Here is a 17242-nt window from a genome sequence, read left to right on the forward strand (position 1 = left end):
GGATGAAACCTTGTACTGGTCCACAAAATCCTCGATTTCTTTATATATCCTTAACGCGACGAAAAATCATACAAAGTATTTGAGAAATTGTATATTTCTCCATCGATATTAAAAGGATTATTTTTTAATAAAATATAAAAAGAGAAATTTTTATCGTGGGAGGCAACAAGCTTCCGGAGATATATAAAATTTCCACCGCTAAACGCCGTCTCTCCCAGTTTGCGTTATCGATTAGCTCGTGTGGAGAGGAGAGTTGGTAGAGCGAAGAGACAAAAATTAATATACTTGATATTACACTCTTGTTCATCGATATTTAAAATATTATCATATTCAAGCTGCCGACGACAGATATAACAAACAATAGTATATATATATATATATATATTTTACAAAAGTAGTTTTCTTTTTTCTTTTTTAACGGATGTAACTCGAATCCTCCGCATATCATTTCCACCAACTCTCCCCTGTCCTATCCCACAAGTAAACGTTTTGAAAAAGAAGACAACAACGATCGCGGTGTCTATATGTGTACGTGTTAAAGAAAGACTTCAAATATTCCTCCCCCTTTCTGTTATATTGTTTCTTAATTATTGTACTACCAGAATATCCAAGAGAGGTGCTTGCTCCAGAGTGGAAGCTGATCCACAATCAGAAATTTACTGGCTTTTTAAATACCACTGTAGTTAGTATCTACCTAAAGAAAAATTCTTAGTTCAATATCCGTAAAAATTTGTGATAGATAAGATATTCGGCCTAGAAAGTATTGCGATGGACACCAGGAATGGCTGGATACATGCTCATCTGGCTCTGAAAGTACAAGAATTGAAACACGCGGAGTGTCAAGCGTCATTGCGGATTTTTCCGCAAATTTCCAGTCGTTATTGTAACACTTTATCGCGCGTGAAATCTGTGCGAGTTCGTTTTATTCGTTCGTTCGTTTGTTCGTTCTAGATCCGCGTTTCTCGTTCGCCGGAAGAGCGTTACGAGCTATCGATTACCGTAATCCGGGATCGTTGCGAGAGAAAAGTCCAAGTGCCGCGTACGTACGTACATAGCTACGAGAGAGAAGAGTCGCGAAATTACGCGGAAGTGTTACTCGATAATTCGCGAACATACAATTACGTCGATAACGAGCTAATGTGCTATCGTCTAAACGAAAAGAGAGTCCATCCAAGCCCGCTCCACCGAATCTCAGTTTATTTCTCCTCCTTCCACCATTCCCCCGTGCCTCATTGTCACCCTTTATCTTCCGTATCTCTCTACGTTCTCCCATCGCCTCCTGTCGTTATCAACGGCGCGTTATCAACGCGAGTGTCACCGTGACGTCGCACGGCTAAATATATAGTCGTTAATTAATAACCTACAAGTAGAGTACTGTTCCCAGATTTATTTATTCATCGCGCCTCCCTCTCACACTCATGCACACACAATTTTTTGTGTTCTTTGTTAATTTCAAAATTTAAAAAAATACATATATACTCTCAACCAGACACGCGCATCGCAACGGGCGCGGTCTAACTATTTACTTTTCTTAGTCTCTCTTTCTTTTTTTTTCTTTTTGTTCAACTTGTCAAATAACGCTTCTCCCGCTCCGTGCTTCCCTTTCTCTCTCTCTCTCTTTCTCTCTTTTTCTTTGCTCGTGTTAACTTCCTTAATAAAATCCTACCAATCTAAGTAATAATAATAGTTAATTTAAATATATATGCATATATATACGTCATATATATTTATAATGTAATGTATTATGCGTATATTATGTGTCTGTACTATGCTCGATTAGCGAATATAGAGATATGAATAGGATTTATATGGAATATAATGATGCGTAATGTTAGGTTGGGCAATCATTTATCAATAATAATGACAATAATAATCATAATCATAATAATAAAAATAATATTAGAGTAATAATAATAATGGTAATGGTAATAATAAATAATAATGATCGATTAATAATAAATAGCGATTGCAATAGTAAAATCGCATCGCGGAGATTAATAATTGGCGACTAGAGTTGTGCCGCGATGCTTGTGCAAAGACAATGATAAAAGAGTCGGCGATCATAAATAATATTCGATAAATTCGATAAACCGCAATAACGAATAGACGCCAAGATATATATATATATATATATATATATATAATTCCACAAAGCAAATGTAAAATGGCATATAGTGTCGTAATGATTCGATAATAAATGACGAACGCGCGCATTTGGCAACAGATTCGATGGCGGGGATAATAATTGTCGTATGCCAATAGTAATCAATGATAATAATAATGTGACTGACATCACGACGACGAGTACGAGTAGAAAATGTAGGAAAGCCTTATTAAATCCCCTTTTTAATAATAAATATAATAATAGCAATAATAATAGAATGATAATAGTAATAATAATAATGTAATAATTATAATAGTAATAGCGATAATAATAGTAATTATCCCTGTGCTCCGCGCACGTGTCCTTCCTCGAGTGTACGTGTGTGTCATGCGCGTATATCTCCGTGTCTCGTACGTATATATATTTATATATACGTGCGTGTACGTGTTACCTTACCGGCTAATAGTGTTAATTATTACATACGCTGAGTGTTTAACTTGCTTTACACGCGATGCAAAGTAGCAAAGGTTATCGAGAGGCCATGACTAGACATTCAATCGTATAAGTTTCTTGTCATACGACTTACAATAGTAATAACAAGATGGCGGGCGGCACCGGAAAAATGGCCGACGAATAAAACACACTCGACTTAATTAATATATCCCATACACGTAATATACATATAAGTTCTGCTCATCCGTCTCCCCTGTCTCTCCACCCTCACACCCTCCCTGTCCCTCCTCCCCTCTCCTCTCTCTCGTCCACTTCATTTAACGCGCTATCTTACTTTCAGTATTTAACTCCTTCGTCGCTTCAAGGAGATGCTCGGCGCTCCTTTTCTCCCACCTTTTCTCGCTCGACGGTAAAAATTAAGAGAGTAAACGATTCACGATTACATGACAGACATTCTGGAATACTGGAGGCTTCTTATCTATACACCACATAGCAAAAACCTTATTATCTCGCCCACATGCACGTACACCCTTCTCTTTCTCTCTCTTATTTTCGTTCGCTAGAGTTAAACCTTAAAAACACGCGAGAGCTAAGTCTAGAAAAACGTATCTTAAATTACAACACATACCGTACCACGTGCTGTGCCCAATCAACGGCTGTCAGCTGATCGATTACAGTTCGATCATTTTCACTCCTCCCGCCTCTCTCACCTCCTTTTCTTCCTTCCTTTTCCCGCAAAAAAGTGGCGGTTCGTTGAGAAAAGGAAACCGGTACGCGGTTGGGCCGCGCGCCCCTTCTGATAAGCTCCTCGTAATGGAATGTATTAGTTAATCGTACAAGTGGGTCCACGCGAAATCTGCGTCGCACTTACAATTATACGATACTTTCCGATTACATCTCTTCACCGGAAGGTGAAGTACGTCGAACCTAGTACTTCAAACGACGTACATTAAAGTACGTCGAAATTCACGAGTGTTTTCTTTTCTCCCTGCTCGAAATGAGGGCTGAAAATTGATTCTGCGTTCCGCGATTGTGTACCATTTTATTACGGAACTCACAACTCTGGAAATACCACGAAGTACGACAAATTGGGACACGTTCTTATGAAAGATTCAATTTAAGATTGTGCTATTATTTGACATAAATTAATTTGTCTTCGGTAATCTAATAAGAATTGAATTAGAAATGACATCTCGGTTCTAAATCGCATGTTACAAAACGGATAAAATGATATCGAATGAGCAGTATGTACATAAGAGTAAAGATAAAGATTCCATATGTAAAGAACAAAGGGCTTGATAACGTAGATTTGAAAATCTTATACATAGAACTCAGGGTAAAAAAAAAGAGAAGACTTGAGTGGCGTATCGGAAGATCGGAATAGCGATTCTTCAAGGAGAAAAAAGACGTGAAGAGATATTCTCTTAATGGAAACGCGGAGTGCCGGTCGCGTCGTTTCACCTTCACGCTTCAACATACGGACAATCCATTAAAAACTTTTCCCAAGGTAAGTAAGCAGCAAGGGCGGTTCAACGATTAACGATAACTAGCCATTCAACATCGAGTAACGTCTTAAGATCTACTTAAATTCCAGAGGAGAACGACGCGACCGGCCTGATAATTTGTTCGTCGATCAGGCTATAATAATAAAGAACCTTTCGCCATCTTTGTACTTCGAACGTACGCATCAACTTCCTTTTTTCCTCTCCGTACCCCTTTTCTTCATACCTATAACTCGCATTATGGAGCAATTCGCGTCATTTTCCGCGCTTGCGTACTTCGCTACTCTCTCATTTCCAGATCACCGTTTTGATCACGATTGCAAAACCAAGACTTGAATTGATTTCATAAGGACGGTCAACGGCAGGCGAGTCCCCTGTAATGATTTTCTTTTTATCGGGAAATGTTTTGAAATGGATTTTTCAACGAAACCTTCCCGTGATCTTTTTCTTCGAACCGTACTTTTCCAGAGTTGCATAGTCGAGAACAATGAGATCATGTCGAGAGACTCGAGCACCGAACACGTGACCGAGTTTCTCGAGCTGAATTTATCTCGATAACGTTAACGATCTCGTGAATTTCTCCCCTTCGAATTTCTCGATCTTCGAAGAAATTCGAAACTTGATGGTTAATAGCGCACGCTCGTTTTCGATTCGTGGACCTCCTTGTAATCCGTATCGTCGTCGATTGGCGCACGTCACGCGCGGATACGTATACACCACGTTTAATCATGCTAGTGATATATGCGTACGATAATAATAATTAATTCGCGTATATCGCTTACGGACTAGGAAATTCGCGATCGCGTATGTCGCCCAAGGGCCCACGGTCGCACCACGATCGACTCCGGTCAGCGCGATCCGGCGGCCTCGCTAAATTACAATAACCTAGCTGTGTAGAGGACGAAAGTACGATCGACCGGAGCCAGCCGATTCGGTGCTACCGAGCCCGACGTTGCGACGCGCCGATTCTCCACGGCGTTTCGTTTACAGCATCGTAATATCCATCGTGTGGTGTCAGAGAGACTGCAGCTCGGCAGCAAGTACAATATATAACTAGGCATGCAACAATACTTGGAGTGGTATTTTTTTTCTCGAGTTAAAAATAGCGATCAGCCATTCAATCTCTCTTTCTCTCCTCCTCTCATACCCTTTCTCCCCAAAGTGTCTCTCTCTCTCTCTCACACTCTCTCATCATCTCACTTTCACAGTTGCTCTTTTTTTGTTTACTCGTTAAGTAACATTACTTGGGCCCGGGAAGAATGTAACTTTTCTTCTTCTTTTTTTTCTCTCTCTCTCGCTCTCTCCCTTTCTCGCGAAAGTTACACAGAGTCGCCGCGCGCCGCTGTCTTTGCTTTTGTGTCTCAAGTGTGTGGCGTCGTGTGGATAGTTAAAAAAAGGTTCCCCCTCCTTTCGAAATGCACGGATATCGTTTTTGTCGTTAAGCTTTCGATCTCGTCTCCTCTCCTCTTCTTCCACATGGGGAAAGTTTCCTCTGACCCTCGACCGGAGATCGAATTACTCGCAACACAGATGATTTCACGTTGCCGCAAAAATTGCGGCAAGCCAAGGTGATTTAGGGCAGGCCCATCCCTCCTCGTGTTCTCGATTCAAAGGAAACAGGTGTTCTGCATGCGTTTAGTCGGTGGCGCTCGGCGTGGTCGGCACACAATTAACGCGCGTTGCGAACGTACAAAAATATATATGTGACATCTATAATCCGCTATAGGTTTCTAAAAACTCGTCTCTTTTTTTTCTCATTATTATTAATTCACCGGCGATCACGACGTCACGCCGAGTGCCGCCGAAGGGCCTTGCGCTCGCCCGCGGGAATTTCCCCGTTCGCGAGACCTCGTTTCGTCGTTCTCAATTTCGTTTCTTTATCTTGCTGATCGTCCGTCACAAGGAGATCGTCGCGCGGAAAGGGAACTGTCGGGAAAAGCCTGGATACTCGATACCGGGGATTAGGTCAAGAACTGATCGAGTTTTTCGTCTCACGTTACATTTTCGCACTTAAGATATCAAGAGGAATACGTGTGCTAAGAACAAGTTAAGTAAAATTTAACAACTCGAGAGAATACAATTGGCTTGGTCATTCCTCGACTTGAATATATCGATCGATAAGGTGTTGGCTAAATGTCCTTTTCAAGATTCCTATTAATTTATCACTTGTCAACATCACTTCTGCTTATCATCTTTGGCATTTGTCACAATATAGAATAATTTTATCTTTCTCAAACGATTTTCGAATTTAAAATAAAAATATTGAAAATGAAAAGAAAAAAACACAAGCACCTACTTTTTTACAGGCCAAATTGAAGAAATGGCAGATACTGAAAATCACCGTAAAATAATATAAATTAATTAGTAATCAGTTAATAATTTTTAACAATTAAAACAAATCAAGAAATAGTACATAAAATAATTCAAATAGTCGATTTAAATAAAGGATAAAATTCGATTATGTTTTTGACAGCGTTTCCTGTTTTCATGTAATTTTAAATTGCTTGAGAAAGCCCAGCGGTTACGCTACGTAACGAGGACACCGTGTTGGTGGACAACAAACAACTAGCTACGCTAAGAGATCTATAGAGACTATACTGCATCATCTATAATCAAACAGGAACATAGTGCTACGTAACGCACACGTTATAGTGGAATGTACTGATCACCATCGGCGAGGAAGCTTCATTGGGGGCAGGTTCTCTCGTCGATTATACTTGCGTTAAAGCGCGGATATGATACGCCTATAAGGATGAAAATAATACGTAAATGAAAATCCGATTGCTCGGCAAAAAAATATCGACGAACCGGTTCGAAAAATGTTGCTTCGAGATAATGTTAATATTTGATAAGAAAAAACCAAGAAAAATCATTGGAACAATGAATAATCATATTATTTCGATTGCTATACCAGTGTTTTAAAAATATTATTATTTCTTTATCATTTATATAATAAATAATAAAAATTGAATCTCAATTCGCACCGTCGTATTGTGATACGAGTATGCGAAAAAGTTTAATCTATGTGTAACAAGAAAAAATAGTAGTTCCCAAATTTTGTATATCAGTAATTACATTTCCATTTGACAGTGGACTTTTCTTAAAAGTTGCATTTAGATTCGATGCTTCAAAATGGACTTTCCTCAAAAGGGAGATATTGATTTTCCGAACCGGGCCATCGTTGTCGGGGAACAGCAGGCAAGAGATGTAGAAAATAAAAATAAGACCAGCGGCTCATTCGTAATGTGAACTGAAAATATTATTAAAAAGCATTTTACAACAAAAAATAACTAAAAAACAAACAAAAATACGATTTACAATTAAATTAAGAACAATCGAGTTGTATCATCTAAAAATAATAATACAATAATATTATAATAATATTAATAATAATAACATAACAAACCAGTACAAAAAAAAGAGGAAAAAAGAGTGGCTGACAGCGAGAAGAAAAGTGACAGTGTCGAAACGGTATTTCGTTCTCATCTCTCGCGCGCATCGCGGAGCGTCTCATTCTCGGTGATAACGCGAGCAATGCGAGCGCGCACGCATATATAAAACACACGCAGGCACAGTAGTAACATATACACATACACACACGCATGTACATACATCTCGCGGGCTTTTACTTTGGGAGTAATGCGTAGGAATGGAATTTAATCTCTTGTCTTGTGTGCGCGCGCCTCACGGCCGATTATTATTGACAATGAGAGCGGCGAAGTGGTAGTGATGGCTAGCTGGCAAGGCGGCGCATCGTCTCTCCTAGGTTCTCGCGTCAAACGCGTTAATACGATACAATATCGATATAATAACTGATTAATAAGAATATTGTAATAATAATAATAGTAACTAAATATCAATAATAACTAATTAATAATAGCAATAATAATGATAATAATGACAGTAATGTTAATTAGGGATCAACACATGCTTATGTGATATAAATACTAATGGACAGATACCTTGTGATGCCGTCTCGACGGTGCAACTTTCTTCGTGCACCCCCTTTCTCTCCCAAAATTAATACCCCCCCTCCCCTTCCTAGAGAAGATTTCGAATTTTTACAAATAATCCATTCACGTCGTTCTCTTGGCATTCCGTCTTTGTCAAGTTATTTAAAAAATTAAAGGCGCGGAAGCGCGATCGACTAAAGTTGAAATAGCTTGACGAATCAAGAAGTTGAAAAAAAAAGCTTGACAGTTTGCCTGAGTCGATGCGGAAGAATGGCGCTTAATCGAAAGATTAAAACAAAAACATCGAAACAAAACCGCGATATGAAGAAAAATGAGAATGATCCAAATAATTCTCGATGAGCTGTGTTTATTTTTATTCCGGGTACCCTGTTAATTAATTTCCATCCTCCTTGTCCGTCCTTAGAGTTTGTCTTCGTAACGAGGACATTCCAATCGGAAAATGTCCAGAATTTGTGGTAAAAAATAATATCGAATCCTCTATTCGAGACGGCAAACGACATGTGCGCATAAGTGATCCGTGATATGATTCTGAGAGCGTTTGCGCGACTCGAAGGAAGATCGGAAATGTTTACGGAATGTCTATGGAATTACCTCGGACGAACAAGGACGTAATTCAACGACGATCACCTGGTTCAGTAGTCTTTAATTGCAACTCTTTAAGCGCGCAAAAATTAAAGGATTCACGATTCAACATTTATTTTAGTGCCCGTATCTGTCAAATCATAACACACTTGTCGCATGATACAGAGCGTTTGTCGTGCATCATAATTCGCGTGTCTCTACCTAAATACTCACTAATTTACAAACGTCGGTTATAAGATTCGCAACATTCACATAATCGTCATGGAAACTTTTTGATTACAGCTCCCTTTCTCTTTTCGCATTTTATATTTCTTAATAACGAACTGCAGGAGGTACAAAATGTTTAGATCACAACTCGTGTTTCTCGAACACTTAATTCGCAGTAGATTGATCGAAGGATCAAACATATTCAAATCAAATCATAAGTCCTTAATCAGATGTCATGAATCTTCAATCCGACTTCGTAAATGTCAGCACGTTGCTGAACTAAACGTGCAATTAGATTCGACTACCAAATCAAGCAATCATCGCGAATTATCCCAGGATCTTCGATTACGATCGATGACGAAACTGTTCGAAGATGCGGAAACATTGAATTTTAGTTATCACTTGTCCAATAGAATTGCGGAAAGTCAACTGTTGATCGATCATTATACTACTACCTTAATTTACTATTTTATTTAAAAATCTGTCATTGAGTTGAAATAATATTCAATACTCGATCGAATCGTGAAGAATCAATCTTTAAAAGAATTTTACTAATTATTCCATGTGTAAAACTCTTAATATTCTCTAAGTGGCGTGATAATTTTTTTTCCCGAGCGATTGAGCGCGAGAAAACTAAATCAGCCCAAGGAGTTTCTAGAATCGAATCGATGTTCGCGCGAGCGAAGCAATCGACGACCGAAGATCCTGACATAATCCACGAATCTTCGTGACCGTAGTAATTAGGGTCGTTAGGGTATGCCAGCTAGCCTTTTTCTCTTCACAATACGGAGGGCGTTGGATGACGTCTCGCATCGACAATCGAAAGTCGCAACACGTTAATAATATATAATAGAATAATAATAGAATAATATTAATAAAAAATATAATAATAGCAAACATGCACGGAGTCGCGCGGCGGAGACTTGTGACGACTTCCGCGATTGACGATCCATCCAACAAAATATATTATTAATACTATAAGTTTTTTGTTTCGAGTGAAAAAGATGCCAACGCTAACCTAAAACGGCAGCGTGGCAGTCGGGTAGAAATCGGAGGGTGATGGTAGTGGTGATAATTCTCATCGCTGGTGGTTGGGATAGACGGTGGTTTCGTCAAAATCTATAAGAATGTAAGCAGCAGCAACAACGCATTCTGTTTTTTTTTTTAAGCGCAGCGACACAAATGAAAAAGAGAGAAGAACAAAAGTTGCATCAGGCTGTGACAACGTAACTATCGAGAGAACGAGATACAGAGCAAAAAGGAAAGTCTTATACGATCGCTAAAAACGGCTAATAACTACTATATGCGCTACAATACTAACTACGCTAATAGAAAGAAAAAGGAAGAGGGTTTTTGCCGTAAAATGGAAAATTGGAGAAGACGATGACAAAATTCGTCCTCTGCTTTCGTAATCGTTGATGAGGATAGTGGTTACGTTAAAACGATTGCGTTATTTTGCTATGAAAGCCGAGAATTAGCTTCGACGATCTTAACACACCGATATACGCAATCGGCTTTTTTTACGCCTGGATCAAACGCTAAGCATCCTATTTTTTTCCTTGAGATTCATCTCTTATAATACTATATTCAGGTCTTTATAAATTCTCTTGCGATTCTCTTGCGTGTCTCCGTGAGTGAAACAATCTTTAATCCCTATTAAAATTATTTACGTTATCTATAAATGAATTTATTTCGTATTTAAGCGTTAATGTTACTTGGTACAATGGTTCCTCGCTAATACTCCGAAACATATCGCGACATTATATTTAAACATAATGAATAACGATACCGTCGATAAGCACTCAGCACATACTCGCCGATAAAGGTGGTAATTAAATTTATCACGTAAATCGAGTGAGAAAAGTAATTTTGCTGTAACGACCGAAAAGTTAACATGGGTCGACGCGATTTAGCGACAAAATGAGTGAGACGAATGTCCTGGGAAAGAGGTGCGGAAATTAATTAAGTAAAACTAATCAATAATAATATAATTGAAGAGACAAAAAAAAAATAAACGCGCCCGATGACCGTGCAACGAAACGCTGTCATAATTACTAAATGCACCTCAGAATGAGTTTCCGTAGGAATTGTCGATAACCGTTACAAAACGAAGGGGAGAGACGGAATTGAAGGACAAATTCAACAACGGGATCCGATCTATCCGCAACATATAAAATGTCCTGTCGTCCGGTGACTTAGAATCCGCGGGACGATTCTCGCGTTTCACGAATGATATTGGATCAATTGATCTCGGATAATCAGCACAGTCCCAAGTGCGCCCATACATGCCTCAACAATCTTCGGCGAGTCTGTTACCCAAATATGTCGACGTATTATATTACATTGTATCGAAATATAATGACGAAATTATTAATTTCTCCAACTATTTCTGAAACCATTTCTGCAAACGCATTGACAACACATGGATCAATCTGACGTCTTACGCAGTAAGATCAAACAATTGTCCATAGAGATCCATAAAGTACAAACAATTTGGGAAACAAAATCGTTTAACGAAGACCGCAGATAAGATGTGTTGACAATGTACGAACTAGTTCGAAGCTTACCGGAGTAATAAGCCCATATAATACTCACGGTAATCAGTCTCGAGTCCCGTGGGACAAGATCAAACCTGTTGAAGGCGATTTGCGCAAAATCGTTGGATTTCGCGTGGATCTCGAAATGGATCCTCTCACGAGTTGTCAACGAAACGGACCTTCCTCGCGAACCTCGCACGGCATTTGGGGGGAGATATTTTGAAGCGCGATGACCGGAAGTGACCCGAGCGCGACGGCCGCGATCGACCACCGTCGAAGAGAGTAATGAAAATGTGGTGAACGCGCGTGAATTTGGGCACGCGTAACGACCCGATGCATTGTGTTAGTTAAGTGTAGACCATATGTCGTCGTGACGAGTGGAAACACGTTTCCTGATGTGATCGTCGGACGAGGTCTCAGAGAGGACCGTTGGTTAGTGTGGACAATGGGGATGAGGGAGTAGGAGAGTGGTAACGGGCGTGAAGGAATAGGAGCGGAGAGTGGAAGGCGAGGGGGGGAAGTGACTAGCGGCGGCGAGCTCTACAACTAAACAACAACAACAGTATTTTCAGTATTATAACAACATTAACAAGTAAGTTATCGTGTACGCGCACGCGTATATACGGCGCGTACGCGCGAAGAAAGGAGCGCGCGCGAATTTGTCGGGGCAGGGTTGATTTACGTCCTCTCTCATTCTCTTTCTCTCCCTCTCTCACTCTCTTTCTCTTGTTTACGGGTCCTCGACAGCCCAGCGTCGCGAGGGCCATACACACAAAGCATCACGCGTTTCTCCTCTTTCTTTCCGCTCGTCCACGCGGGACGAAGAGGGCTCGCGGAAACGCAAGGAGGATTATCGAGGGAAGCGCGCGCGTGCTTTCTCGCATACCGTCGATGATATCCGTCGTTCGGCAGAGTCCACAAGAGGAGCGCCTCGGGAAAGTTCCGGCGAGGGGACTCCCAAATTCTTGCCGCGTGAACGACACTCGCTCGGGTGTCAATCTCTTTGAGAGTCGTGTATGGAGCAATAAATGGTGCGCTTCTTTTCTCATGGTCGGCGGTTCTCCGTGAAACGTCTCATAGGTGGGGCGAGTGAAGAAGGTGATGAGTTGATGATGACGGAGGTGGTGAGTTGAGCGCGCGAGCGTTGGCGGTGAAGCGATAGAAGACAGGCGAACGTAGGTGAGAGGAAAGATCGATGAGATCGCGGTGGTCCCGCGATCGTCGCACGACGAAGAGCGGCATTGATGATGGCGATAATGACACGATGAAAAATGTTGACATTTGGCGCACGACGATCATCGTCGTCGTCGTGACGCGTCGCTGCTCTACATGCCGATCGGCGGTACCTGTACATAGCGGTATATGTACAGCCGATAATCCTTACTGGCCAATACGACCGAACCGTCGTCCATTAGCGCCACGTCGAAACACTGCGCGTGCTTCACCTTGCTCTCAAGGGCCGAGACCAATTGGCCATCCTGCGTGAAGATGGTCAGATTGAAATTATTATGATTGTCCGCTATTAGTATCTCGCCATGCGTATTGATGCCCACGCCGATCGGATAATTGGTGATACCCTCACCGCCTATCTGCCGTAAATAAGCGCCCTCGTAGTTAAAAACCTTGACACAATGGGCGCGATTGTCGCTGATGAAGATCTCCTGTTTATCGTTCACCACTACGCCGTTCGGGAACTCGAGGTGTTTCGAGCAGCCGAACTTTTGTAGAACGTTGCCGGTCTGATCGAAGATGATGACGCGCATCACTTTGCACTCCACGACAACGATCCGTCCCTTCGAGTCGACGGTGACGCCGCGTGGATGCTGGAGGATGTTTGCGCCGAACTTGCGTACAAATTGACCGTATTGATTGTAAATCTGTATCTGATGGGTCGGCGAACGTTCCGTAACGATAATGTCACCGGACGTCTTCACGACGGCGACGCGGTTTGGATAGAGCAATTGGCCGTCGCGTTTGCCGCACTCGCCGAATTGAAACTTGAACCTGCCTTCCTTGTCGAAGATCTGGATGCGATGATTATTCGTGTCGGCAACGATGATGTCGTTCTGTGCGTTCACCGCGACGCCAGATGGTTCGGTGAACTGACCCTCCATCACGCCAAACTCACCAAACTTACAATGGTAAATCATCTTCTGCCGTTTGATCTGCGACTTGGGCGGGAATATCGCGGTGGCGGACATCAGTTTCGAAGTCAAGTCAAGGACGGAATCGCCCGGTGCGGCGTTCGTCGCTACGGCTACCGACGGCATCGCGAAATGGTCATTCGTCGTCACGACCGGATAAGTGTCACTACCGCCGTTGCTCCATTTCTCGTACGGATTGGCATTCATGCCATTCAGATTCACGTCGCTGATCGTCGTGGAGAACGGGCCGAGACTGTTAGCTGAACTGAAACGTTTTGAGATCACGCTACTGACAGTGTCGATCGAGGAAGGTGATGACGACGAGCCGCAATTCATACTGGAGGAGATCAGGCCGTTACTGTAAGTCCGTTCTAAGAGAAGACCGCCCAAAGGACCGGCTCCGCTTCCGAGTCCGTTGCTCATGTTGCTGCCGCCGCCGCTGCCAATGCCGTTGCTCGACAGAGCGGTAGGTCGCGCGATAGGTGGCTGCTTGCCGATCGAACCGGCGTTGTTTTCGCTGTTACTGTTACTCCGAACGTAGCCGAAAGTGTTTCTCACTCCTACCTGTATCGCCTGGTAATTGCTGACGAATTCGAGATCCGCGGTCTGACTGGCTATATCCGTGTTTGGTATGTTACTGAGCAACGTTTGGAGTTTGGCTTCAAGGATCTTCTTGACCATGAGGAAATCAGTAATGGTGGTGACCTTGGTTACACGCTCGACAAAATCGCAGGTTTGCATCATCTTGTCCGCCATCTCGTTGGCTCGTTGGGAGAGCACGTTCAAGGAGATTTGCTTCGTCGAGAACACTGAGTCGAGTTCTTTCAGCAGCTCCTGTTTGCGCTCATCTAGCATCGATCGATAGAACTGGAAGGTATCGTTGATCTCATTTTGCGCCTTGTGATACTGCACCTGTAGTATCGCGGTGTTATGGTCCGTCGCTTTGACCGCCGCACGCGCGTCCGCCGCTTTCGAGCGACACTCCTGAACGATCCGCGACAACGCCTCCAGTTGTTGTGTGCCTACCTCCGAGACGTGGGCACAGTCATGTAGCGGTCCTGCGTGTTCTGTCAACGTGCACTCCTTGCAAATCGGCACGTTGCAGCTCCGGCAGAAATACTTGATTATCTCCTGCTTGTGTCGTCCACAAAAGTGTATCTTCTCCCCGTTGCCTCCGTTGTTGCTGTTCCCGGTGCCGTTGATAACCAGACTGTTGCCACCTCCGCCGCCGCCGCTGCTACCGTTACAGGCGCTTTTAGGCAGTTCTGTTGTCGCGGTGATCGTGTTACCGCCGCCACCTCCTCCACCACCACCATTTCCGCCGCCGCCGCCACCGCCGCCGCCACCACCGCTGCCGACGGTCTCCAGCTTGGAGTCGGCCAAGTTCAATAACCGGTGGCCTTCGAAACAGAGCATGTATTGATGTGCCATCACGCAATTTGGACAGAGAAACTGATCACAATCGTAACAACGCGATACAGCGCCAGCTACAACGCCTTCAGCGGATTTGCAGCCGGTGCAACGGATGTGAATGGGAGTGCCACTCGTGCTACCTAGCCGGCAGCGCGGGCACGGATCTTCGCCCGACTTTGGTGCGTCGAGGCACAAGTCGCAGCTGTCGACGTCGCAGATCGCCGAGTCGCTAGCAGGCGGCGAGCTGCCGCTCACCGTTACTGGGGACAGCGAGACCGGGGACCCGAGGGAATTTGCGCGCGATTCCAGTGAGGGTGTCGGCGAGGCCATCTTCAATCAACCGGCATCCCTGCAAGCAGAAAATAACCAATATTTATATCATGTATTACTACATTTTGTTTCGTAGAACGTCGTAACATTGTAAATTATTTTTTCAACGATAAAAATTCACTGTCGCTATTTGAAGGATTTCGACAATTATGTGTTCACTTTAAATAAATATTTTTCTATTTACGTTTATGTGACTCTTTTTCTTATAACTTATAATTTTCCACCAAATTGATGATCAACCCTTATTAAAATCATCAATTATTAACACCGCATCAACATAATGATATAATCAATGTATCTATATTTTTTCCTATTATGTAAAGCACGCTTATATAAAATGAAATTTTAATAATGGCGCTTTGTTAAAAGTAATAAGCGAATTTATCCGTACATTTCATCTCATCCACGATAGAGTTCGTGATAACGAAAGAATATCATAACATTATGCGTCTCATTGGTAATAGTATCTACTGTAATAACAGTATAATATAATAATCGTAACGTTCAACTATCACGCGCTCTCGTCGGCTGTTCCTCGAGTGAGCCGCCGTTGTCGTTGCGATTAATCGTTATTACGGCGTTTCCTATCTTAAAGGTCTCTTTTATTGCAATTCCCACGCGCACGTCTGGCTATCTCTCCACCTTTTCTCCTCTGCACCCCTGAGGCGCAGCGGTTATTCGCGCGGCTCGCGCGACGAGCAGGAGGCTTCGGTCCCTCTAATTAAATCGCTCGAGCCGGACGGCCATGTTTCACCTGGCAGTCAGAAGAGGAGAGAGATCGGCCGGAGGAAAGGGAACGACGCGCGCCGGCGGCAAAGGAAAAGGAAGAACGAGGGAGGACTGGTATAGACCGCGAGTCCAAGGTCATGAATGCGAAGGTTATCGTACTTCTCTCCCACCCGGTCGAGCGAATTTATCGGATACCGTGCGACGACACTCGCTTTTCCACGCTCGGAAGGAGGAGGAAGAGGAGGAGCAAAGAGTAAGAGGTAACGTCGAGGAAGAAAAAGAGAGAACGAATGGAAAAAGAGAAAGAGGAAAAAAGTCTTTCAACGTGCTAAGTGAAAATATCATTTTTCAGAAGTTTCATGCTTCAACCGGCTGACATTATTCTGTTCCATCGACGCAGAAAGATTTAATAAAGAAAATGACGTTGAGATTTTCTTTTTCTTTAAAATCGCCTTTATTCGGGTCGTTTCATATTTCTTAATTTAAATGAGCAATCAAAAACTAAACGACGTTATTAGAAATGAGCCAGCGTGGGAGAATAGAAACAAGATAGTAAAGCCGCATAGGAAGAGAGAAAGAGAGAGGAAACCGCAGAGGCGAAGAGAACAAAGAGCATCTGCTCGCGCGCTCCAGGAAACGCTTCTGAAGTTACTGCACCAGCGAGTCCTCGCTCGCTAGCGCGACCGGGCGCGCCGCGCCGTCTTCGTGCAAGAATTTCGATTAACTCCCGAGATAAAAGGTGAACGCTCCTGAGGGAAGTGTCCGTGGAGCCCGAGGTCGCCGGAAAGCCGTGTTTAACATACCGAGGCCAAGGAAGTCGCGGGGAACGCGTGGTGAACTCACCGAAAGCGAGAATTCACGCCATTGTGTAGTTTACGTATAAAAATCGTGTGTATGTGTATACATACACATACATATACGCACAATATATGTATGTATATGTATATCTTCCAGCTGAATAACTTCACGCAAAGAATGTCCTAAATACGCGTATTTTATAAGACAAATTATTTGCGTTGATGTACACAGTCAGCTCTTTTAACTTTCCATTGAAGCTGCAAGATAGAAGTAGATTTTAGACAAGATTTATCGATCAAGATACAATTTTATTAACAAAAATAATCATGGATAACTTTGGTCAGAAGCCAATGTGAAGTATACAATGAAAGAGGCAAATTGCTAAAATATTTTATGAAATATTGAAGTTAAATCTGTTCGTATATTATATATTGAATGCAATTCAATAGCCATTATATATAATTCAAAC

General features: G+C 42.6%; 1 protein-coding gene across 7 annotated transcripts in view; it reads right to left on the reverse strand.

Moving 5' to 3' along the window:
- Brat (brain tumor) overlaps window positions 1-17242 on the reverse strand; it is a 106775-nt gene that overhangs the window by 16568 nt on the left and 72965 nt on the right. For all 7 annotated transcript variants that reach the window (XM_071713903.1, XM_071713902.1, XM_071713905.1 and 4 more), the window contains one exon: window positions 1-15265. This exon is cut by the window's left edge and continues 16568 nt beyond it. In XM_071713903.1, coding sequence (XP_071570004.1) covers window positions 12685-15246 — 2562 coding nt within the window. In that variant the 5' untranslated portion in view covers window positions 15247-15265 and the 3' untranslated portion in view covers window positions 1-12684. The remainder of the gene's footprint in view (window positions 15266-17242) is intronic.

The sequence above is a fragment of the Temnothorax nylanderi genome, unplaced genomic scaffold, assembly GCF_030848795.1.
Source record: "Temnothorax nylanderi isolate EJ_2023f unplaced genomic scaffold, tnyl_v1.0 TNYL_tig0131_pilon, whole genome shotgun sequence".
Taxonomy (NCBI): Eukaryota; Metazoa; Arthropoda; class Insecta; order Hymenoptera; family Formicidae; genus Temnothorax; species Temnothorax nylanderi.